This window comes from Sander vitreus, chromosome 22 (assembly GCF_031162955.1).
Source record: "Sander vitreus isolate 19-12246 chromosome 22, sanVit1, whole genome shotgun sequence".
NCBI classification, from domain to species: domain Eukaryota; kingdom Metazoa; phylum Chordata; class Actinopteri; order Perciformes; family Percidae; genus Sander; species Sander vitreus.
In genome coordinates this window covers 24,713,882-24,723,881 of record NC_135876.1, presented here as the reverse complement: position 1 = coordinate 24,723,881, position 10,000 = coordinate 24,713,882, and the positions used below count along the sequence as shown (strand labels likewise).

At 44.4% G+C, this 10,000-nt stretch overlaps 1 protein-coding gene across 1 annotated transcript in view; it reads left to right on the top strand.

The window, feature by feature from the left end:
- The window catches only part of LOC144537020 (sodium channel protein type 2 subunit alpha-like), a 199,668-nt gene that overhangs the window by 2,572 nt on the left and 187,096 nt on the right, over positions 1–10,000 (top strand). The window contains exon 3 of the mRNA XM_078280422.1: positions 2,999–3,117. Within this exon, the coding sequence (XP_078136548.1) occupies positions 2,999–3,117 (119 nt within the window). The remainder of the gene's footprint in view (positions 1–2,998; positions 3,118–10,000) is intronic.

Sequence of the window (10,000 nt, the reverse complement as noted above, 5' to 3'; positions counted from 1 at the left end):
TCTGTGTGTGTATGTCTCTCTGTCTGTGTGTGTGTGTGTGTGTGTGTGTGTGTGTCCAAATATTTGGAGCTACAAATCTGAATAAAAAGGAGTGATGTCAGGCAGCTTCAGCAGGCAGATGTTGGATGTGTTTCGGAGGTGGTGATGTCGTGTGTGTATGCGTGTCTCTCTGTGTGTGTGTGTGTGTGTCCCACTTTGTGTGTGTGTGTGTGTGTGTTTTTGTGTGTGTGTGTGTGCGCGTCTCCCTGTCTGTGTAGTGTGTGTGTCTGTCTGTGTGTGTGTCTCTCTGTAAGTGTGTGTGTGTTTGTGTTTCTGTGTGTGTATGTCTCTCTGTCTGTGTGTGTGTGTGTGTGTGTGTGTCCCACTTTGTGTGTGTGTTTTTGTGTGTGTGTGTGCGCGCGTCTCCCTGTCTGTGTAGTGTGTGTGTTTGTCTGTGTGTGTGTCTCTCTGTGAGTAAGTGTGTTTGTGTTTCTGTGTGTGTATATCTCTCTGTCTGTGTGTGTGTGTGTGTGTGTGTGTGTGTGTGTGTGTCTCTCCAAATATTTGGAGCTACAAATCTGAATAAAAAGGAGCGCTGTCAGGCAGCTTCAGCAGGCAGATGTTGGATGTGTTTCGGAGGTGGTGATGTCGTGTGTGTATGCGTGTCTCTCTGTCTGTGTGTGTGTGTGTGTGTGTCTCCCTGTCTGTGTGTGTGTCTCTCTGTCTGTGTAGCGTGTGTGTGTGTGTGTGTGTGTGTGTGTGTGTGTGTGTGCTGGGGAGGGAGAATCCCTGGAAGAGAAATGGACTCTCTGGTAGCGTACTTCCCCCCCAGACCAGAGGGGAGGTGACTGAGTGTGTCTCTGTTCTCCTTTTTTTTTTTTAACTCTCAGAACATGTTTACACCTGCTGGCTCTCTTTTTTAGTTTCAGGCTGTTTTCAAACCTGCATTTCTTTATCCGGTTGAGTCTGGTTTAGTTTTCCTCCTTGGCGCGATGCATTTGGGCCAGCGCGACCTCGTGGGAAGGTGTACAAATAGCACACAACTTTTAAGAATGTTTTGCTTTTCGCGTTTCTAGTTTCCCTTTCGTCTTGTTCTGTGTCGTACGTAATGTCGAGCCAGGTGTAAACTTAGCGATCGTACCGTACCGCTCCGTTTGGAGCGTCTCGGTTGTGGTGAGTATGTGATGCAAGCTTGATTCGACAAACCTAGGAGGCGTGGGCGGCCGAAGGAGAGAGGATTAGAGCGGTCTGCTGAGCAATGCCGTGTTAAAATAAAATAACTGTGACAACAGTTACATACAGGTTCTTCTACCTGACAACATAAACCAAACCAAGAGGAAAATGTGACAAGTTTACCCACTCATTCACTGATGACAAAAACCCCCGAAAGGTTTAAAAAACGCCCACCGTCTCCCCTCTTTCTGTTCCTGTCTTTCTCTCTCTTCTGACGTTTCTCTTGAGGGAGTTTCCATTATTCTTTCCATCTCTCTTCCCCGTATTGCCTCTCTGCTCTCCCATTAGCTCAGGTGCGTTTCCTGGGTTTCAACCGAGCGTCCAGGGTCAACACACACACACACACACACACACACACACACACACACACATCCCATCTGTTGCGTGTGTGTGTTGGTTGGTCTGCAGGAAACAAACAAAACGCACTCCGCCCCTCTGAGGCTACGTTTACGTCTCCATCGCTACGTTTAGTTTCACCTCATATCTCATTGAAGTTCTCGTATACAGGAGGCAGCGTGTTGACTCCGCCCGCTGCTGGTAGTTGCCATGGTAACATTAGTAGCTTAGTCTCAGAGAACGAGACGTTGGGACCGCTAAGACCCAATCAGGAGAAGCGTCGGCGTCAGTGTCGGTGTTGCCTGCGTCTGTCTCCGTTTGCGGCCGTTGAGACTGCAACACAACACCAGAGCAGGGGGGAATGAGAGGGAGAAACGCCAGAGCAGGGGGAATGAGAGGGGGAAACGCCAGAGCAGGGGGAATGAGAGGGAGAAACGCCAGAGCAGGGGGAATGAGAGCGGGGAAACGCCAGAGCAGGGGGGAATGAGAGGGGGAAACGCCAGAGCAGGGGGAATGAGAGGGGGAAACGCCAGAGCACAGCAGGGGGAATGAGAGGGAGAAACGCCAGAGCAGGGGGAATGAGAGGGGGAGAAACGCCAGAGCAGGGGGAATGAGAGGGGGGAGAAACGCCAGAGCAGGGGGAATGAGAGGGGGAGAAACGCCAGAGCAGGGGGAATGAGAGGGAGAAACACCAGAGCAGGGGGAATGAGAGGGGGAAACGCCAGAGCAGGGGGAATGAGAGGGGGAAACGCCAGAGCACAGCAGGGGGGAATGAGAGGGGGGAGAAACGCCAGAGCACAGCAGGGGGAATGAGAGGGGGAAACGCCAGAGCAGGGGGGGAATGAGAGGGACAACACCAGAGCAGGGGGAATGAGAGGGGGAAACACCAGAGCAGGGGGAATGAGAGGGGGAAACGCCAGAGCAGGGGGAATGAGAGGGGGGAACACCAGAGCAGGGGGAATGAGAGGGGGAAACGCCAGAGCAGGGGGAATGAGAGGGGGAACACCAGAGCAGGGGGAATGAGAGGGGGAAACGCCAGAGCAGGGGGAATGAGAGCGGGGAAACGCCAGAGCAGGGGGAATGAGAGGGGGAACACCAGAGCAGGGGGAATGAGAGGGGGAAACGCCAGAGCAGGGGGAATGAGAGGGGGAACACCAGAGCAGGGGGAATGAGAGGGGGGAAACATAGCAGAAGATATTGGTTTTTAAACCAAAATGTAGCCATGTCAATGTAGCCTGAGCCTGATGTGTTCATGTTCCGTTAAGGGCATTTTCTAAAATAAACGGTAGTTGCCATTTAAACCATCAATTGTGTGGCTGTGAGAAATAGTGCCGTGAATGGGAAACAAATCTCCCGCCCCCCCCAAAAAAGTTTGGGCTGGGCCCTCAAATGTGCACAAAGTCTGACTCCGCCCCTCTCTAACAAATGTATTCTTGTGTCTCTCTTGCAGACCTTCATAGTCCTGAACAAAGGGAAGGCCATCTTCCGTTTCAGTGCCACATCCGCTCTCTACATCTTCAGCCCGTTCCACCCCATCCGCAGAATCGCCATCAAGATCCTGGTCCACTCATATCCTTCTGCCGCTGCTGCTGCTGCTGCTGCTGCTGTATATGTGTGACGTCTTATGATGCCGACTGTTGGGGGAAAAGGCTGCAGTGGGGTGTCAGAGGTCAGACACACAGCAGCCTAGGGGGTGTGTGTGTGTTGAAGGGTGCAGGGTGTGAGCAGCCGGGCCATGCTGGCGGCAGTGTGTGTGATTATGTGGACAAACGGAGACAGGCTGAGTGGATCGCCTCTGCAGGCCTCTGAAGCTGCGTCACTGCGTCCGTCTCTGCAGCGGTTCTACCCGTCATGTTGTATTGTACTCAAGGACACTTTTAAGATACTTGCACTTTATTTAACCCGCCTGTTTTCCTCGGGTCATTGGACCCGTTCACAACAAACGTTCCATATCAGAACTATGACAAAAGTACGCTGAAAAAAGTGACAAATGTTGGGAAAAGCTACAGAAATGCAGGAAAAAAATCTGAAAACGTGACAAAAAAAACATCAAAAACATCGCCAAAGGTGACAAAAACTTTGAAAAAAAAAAAGTGAAAAGAAATCATTGGAAAAATTGACAAAAACATAATTAAAAAAATGACAAAAAAAACGGGGGAAAAAGTGACAAAAAAATTAGAAAAAAAAATCGACAAAAGTGTAGAAAAAGAACAAAATGTTGAAATTTCGACCCAGAAAAACACAACGTTGCAGAGCCGACGGGAAGACAACAGGACGGTTAAAGTGGTTATACGTGTCGATTCTAGCGGCCGCTTCGGACCAAAGCAGTAGTGTTTTTACCACACCTGCTGCCGTAAAGGTCTTTGCTTTACGACGCTGTATTACTGAGTCAGCGTTACGGGGAGGTCGTATAGTCGCGATGAATGTTTTGCGCAGACAGAAAATCATTCTTTTACAATAAGAGAAAACTACGGTGGCCCTGAAGTGCAAAACACAACAGCAAATAGAAAAACACAACAGCAAATCATAAAACACAACGGCAAATAGGAAAACACAACGGCAAATCAGCAAATAGGAAAACACGACGAGAAATATGAAAACACGACAGCAAGTAGGAAAACACGACAACAAATAGGAAAACACGACAGCAAAACAGCAAATAGGAAAACAAGACAACAAATATGAAAACACAACAGCAAATAGGAAAACAAGACAGCAAATAGGACAGCAAATAGGAAAACACGACAGCAATAGGAAAACACGACAGCAAATAGGAAAACACGACAACAAATAGGAAAACACGACAACAAATATGAAAACACGACAGCAAATAGGAAAACACGACAGCAAATATGAAAACACGACAGCAAATAGGAAAACAAGACAACAAATAGGAAAACAAGACAACAAATATGAAAACACGACAGCAAATAGGAAAACACGACAGCAAATATGAAAACACGATAAACAAATAGGAAAACACTAAAACACGATAAACAAATATGAAAACACGACAACAAATATGGAAACACGACAACAAATAGGAAAACACGACAGAAAATAGGAAAACACGACGGCAAATAGGAAAACACGACAGCAAATAGGAAAACACGATAAACAAATAGGAAAACACTAAAACACGATAAACAAATAGGGAAAACAAGACAACAAATATGGAAAACAAGACAACAAATAGGAAAACAAGACAACAAATATGAAAACAAGACAGCAAATATGAAAACACGAAAACACGACAACAAATAGGAAAACACGACAACAAATAGGAAAACAAGACAACAAATCATAAAACATGACGTTTTCATATTTGCCGTCGTGTTTTCCTATTTGCCGTCGTGTTTTTCTATTTGCTGCTGTTGTGATTTGCACTTCAGGGCCACCGTAGAAACGTTACAGATGCATCGTTTTCATTTCAAGTGTTGCGTACGGTAACTTAGCCTGGACATCTCGTGAGCTAAAATGTCATCACTGTCACTGTGTCACGTGCCACAGCATTAAGAGATCGCTGTGGCGACGAACGTGGTAATAACTTAGATCAATATAGCGCATGAAATCCACGGATGCTAAACATCAGTTCAGGGGGACAAGGGGAAAGAAAATAGTATAGGCCAACACAAACACGGAGTAAAAGGAATAAAACGTCCGCGCTACATGGAAAGAGGGACGTCATTTGATGTCAGCTGCTGACGTACAACCACATCACGCACTGTAACGTTATTTTATGAATGAAATAGACATATTACGCGGATTTCGCCCATCGTCTTCCACTTTCCCTTTGAGCTTTTACTTGTTCTTCGTTTAATGTCATTATTTTCTGTGATGTTCCTGCCTCCAGTATCAGCCATAACTACAACAGATAACTTCTAAAGTAACATTAGAATACAATTAGGCCTGAATAAAGTAGGGATGCAATGAATCCAGGATTCAGCTTCTGATTCAGCTGAATATTGGGCTTTTTGACGGGGTTCTGGTTTCTGCTGAACCCTACGCTTGCACGCCGCGCGCTACGCTGGTCGACGTGATGACGGCGCCGTTGATTACGGGAAGGTGTTTACGTAGGTGGAGCTTCAATGCAGCAGGCTGAGAGGAAGTGGAAATGGAACTGGTGAGCAGAAAAAGTGTTGTTTGGCAGTACTTTCAGTCAAAAGAAGGCCATTCAAGTCCAGCTACATGTTCAATCTGCAATGCTGATTAGTCTGGTGGTGGCGAGGACCCTAAACAATACACAACATCACCGCTGTTACAACATCTGGTATGAAACATCTGGAAGAATACGAGCTGAGCATGAAGGAATCTACAGACAGCAGCCAGAATGCAGCAACTTCAGGTACGGCAAAGGAAGGACAGTCACTGTTTACTTCATTAATGTGTTGACTGTGTTCATGGACTGAGGACGGGACGAGGACTCAGCAGAATCTCAACCAGGGGGTTCGGTATTCCGCCGAACCCCAAAAATCTGGATTCGGTGCATCCCTAAATAAAGACATCTCCTCTCAACCTTTTACCTGGCTGGATACGCTAACACTGGCTTTTCCCGGTTTTCAGCCGAAATCTGTGTCGTACCCGGGCAGAGGCATTAATATACACTATTTAAAAATAGCGTTTTCTTCTTTTTTTTCAAGCAAATTGCCCAAAAATAACATAAATGGTTCCATACCACGCTCTTCGCAGGTAAAATTAAGGATCAGATCTCAACTTTCATTGAATTGTTGATGTTTTATTAAATGTGATAGCATTCGGAAAAAAAACCCAACAGTATCCTGACTAAACTTTGACAGTCTGTGATTTTTCAATCAATAACTATCTGTCGAAATAACTGATAATTTCAGCTTTTTTCAAAAAAACTAAAAATGAGGTAGGCTTTAATTTCATATAAATGAGGTTTATTGACCATGAATTCCCCCCAAAAAGTGTAAAACTACAGGCAATAAGTTCCTGTTAGTGGTGTATCTGGTGGTAGTGGAAAGAAAACGAGGAAAAAACGTAAAAAAAACCTTAAAAAATACATTTTAAAAAGGCTCTAAATAATGGTATGTTTTCCCAGTTGCATGGCCGACGGGCATAAGGGTTAAGATCATTAGATATAAACTTACACAGTTTCAGAAACATTTAAAAGTTACTTATTGTTACTTTAAGTGTTCCCATTTTCTGCTACTTTGTACTTCTGCTGGACTACATCTCACAGAGAGATATTGCACATTATGCACCTTATGTAACTTCAAAATAGTAACATCAGACAGTTTCTGGGCAGGAGGGTAAATGAGTCATCCTCAACATGTGTTGTGTTCTGGTTTCAGAACGATGAAGACAGCTGGAGAACAGTTAGATACAAACAGCATGTAAAAAAATAAAGCCCAAACCTCTTAAAGGGCAAAGAAAAACGATGCAAATGTCGCAAAAAAAGGAGAGAAAAATGTTGAAAGCGTCAAAGTGTGTGTGAGCATGTAAGCACATAAAAAAACCGGCTGAGTGGATCATCTCTGATTACAGCCTTCTACGGGCTTAGGTTGTTTTAAACTTTCTTTATTTTTCTCCTTTTAATAACCCCCATTAAGTTTAACGTTAAATGCAACATGTAGTGATTACAGGCCGCGTAACATTCATGACATATACTTATTGTCTACCTATATTTATAACGCTGTTTAAACGGTCCGAAACCTCTTTACATCCTGAGTCCCGATCGGCCCATCTGAGCTTTCATTTTCTCAAAGGCAGAGCAGGATACCCAGGGCTCGGTTTACAGCTATCACCATTTCTAGCCACTGGGGGACCATAGGCAGGCTGGGGGAACTCACATTAATGTTAAAAAACCTCATAAAGTGACATTTTCATGCCATGGGACCTTTTAAATATGACACTAAAAAAGGAGTTTGACAGAACCATAAATATTAATATTGCACATATTGAATGGCAGCATATGAAAAACAGTTTATTGCACATTTAAGATAAATAGATACTGTTGTTGCACGTCTATTAATGACTCCTGTAAATGCAGTGTCATAGTTCACATGAGGCCCACTGCAGGCGGTTATTAAGGGCAGCTATTTTCAGTCCAACATAACATCAGAAGATCATCATGTTTGAAGACCTCACTAGTGAACTCAGATTCCAGATGTTGTGGGGAAACAAGTGATTTTTGGCCAGTCGCCCCGGTCCATGCCACACTCCCGCGCCCCACCGGCATCCTACTCGGGCCTCCAGGCGCCAACATGACAGATATGACCTCGCACACAAAACTCAACAGCCCCGCCGACGACACCCTTCCCTCCACCCTTTCCTCCACCCTTCCCTCTCACCTCACACTCATCTATTTTTACCCCGGGACGCGACTGCTGGTGTTGAGAGATGTCGAGCCGGTGGACACGGCGCTGTTGTCGGGGGGGGGGATGAGTTGGGTGAAGGGGTCGGAGACGGAGGTGTGGCGCTGCTGATGTGCTATGTGAGCAAAACAAAAATTAGAACAAGTGTGTGTTGAGGGAGGGAGGGAGGGAGGGGGAGACATGTGAGAGTACAAGTTGTGCTGGTGAAGTGGAGTTTTTGTGTGTGTGTGTGTGTGTGTGTGTGTGTGTGTGTGTGTGTTTCAAGTGTGTTCTGGATTCATGCCCAACCACACTGGCGCCATGCACAATGACAAGCTGTGGTGTGAGGTGGACACACAGACACAGACACGCACACACACACAGACACACACACACACACACGCTTCTAGAAAACATGTGCTTTCTCTCTCGGGTGATCAGTGTTAACACTACCTGTTGTTCCGGACAAAAAAACTCAGTTTGACTACATTTCCCATGGGGCCTTTGTTCTGGAGGACACACATCAGACTTTGTGTCCCAGGAGGCATTGCTCAGGGACCGCGTTAATCCAGCGTCCCCGTCTCCCCCCCAGCTGCGTCTCTTCGTGTTGTTTCTCTGGTGTCGGCTCGATGTTGTCAGATGACTTCATGTTTTCGGAGTTGGAGCCGAGCTGTTCGCTTGTGTTTGACAGAACATCGGTGGCTTTAAAAAGCATCGTGTGAAATGCTGTTGGCACCAGGAATACCACGGTCTTTGCACCGTATCAGTGATGTGTTGTGTTTTAGCTGTTTGTAAGTCTTTTAAGGACAGTTAAAGTCAGGAGAAGTCTGAGTCAAGTCGATTGGATTAATGTAATGACTATAGAAAAGGTGATGATGCATCACGTAAACAAAGTCTCAAATCAAATGGTCCTTCGAGCCCTTTCCAAGAAGTTGGAGTCTTACGTTTGTGGAGGAGCTTGGCTCCAGATAGAGGGTTAGCTTTGATTTGGGATGATAAAACATAAACATATATTACTGTCCAAGTCTCTATGGAGTCAGAGGAGTGCCATTAAAAAAACAATAAATCTGTAAATGAATCGAAAAATGTATGAGGAATAAAAAAAAAAGAATTATTGGGCTAAATGTGGAAATATATTTCACACATTTTATATATATTTTAATATATTTCTGTATACTAGAATTTATATTTTTTTAAATATTTATTTTTCATTATAAAAAATTACTATATTTTTTCTTTTGATTTTTTAATTACATTTTTTAAAATAAAAAATAATGTATTTATTTTTCCTTATTCTTTTCGCTGTTAAAATGAACATATTAAATTAAAAAAGCTTATTTGTTCACATTTTATTCGTCTGTTTCTAGTTCTTTATTTTATTTCAAACGAAAAAATTAAATATAAAAATACAATAAGTGCTTTGCAACATACAAATGGAAAAACAATATCTATGAAGTGTTTAGAACTAATTAATTTGTCTTTCTATTGTTTTGTATTTAGCCTACTTCATTATTTCTCTTTATATTTCCATATATTTTTTTCTTTCTTTCTTTAGATTTATTATTGGTCTTATGGCACTCTTATGACTCCGTACATCTTTCTCGTAGAGAGAGAGAGAGAGAGCGAGCTTACCTGTGTGTGTGTGTGTGTGTGTGTGTGTATGTGTGTGTGTGTATATATATATATATATATATATATATATATACGGTGGCCTGGGAGGTCCACAACAGCAGGGCTATCATTACGCCATAATTGGCTCCTGGCTCTGTCGTGATGGCGGCAGCAGCGTGGGGGGGGTGCTGCTCGGTAACCGTATTATCTCGCTGCCTGCCACCGCGCTGCGGCAACATCATTACCGCTGGCACTCAATCAACAATTACCCTGCAGCTCAAACAACTTTCAGTTGGAGTTTGGGCCGCTTTCACTCAGAGAGTATGTTCCTTCTGCCAAATTACAATAATTATGATTCAGTTATAGCCGTGATTGACAGCCGAGGGAGGGTTTTCTCCCACGTCATCGCACGCGGCGTGCCGAACATGGCAGGTGAAGGTGATATTTAACACGTATTGCTGCCTTCTGACAGTTTGGGGAAAGTTACAGTACAGCTCCCTTATTATATGATGATCAGACAAGAG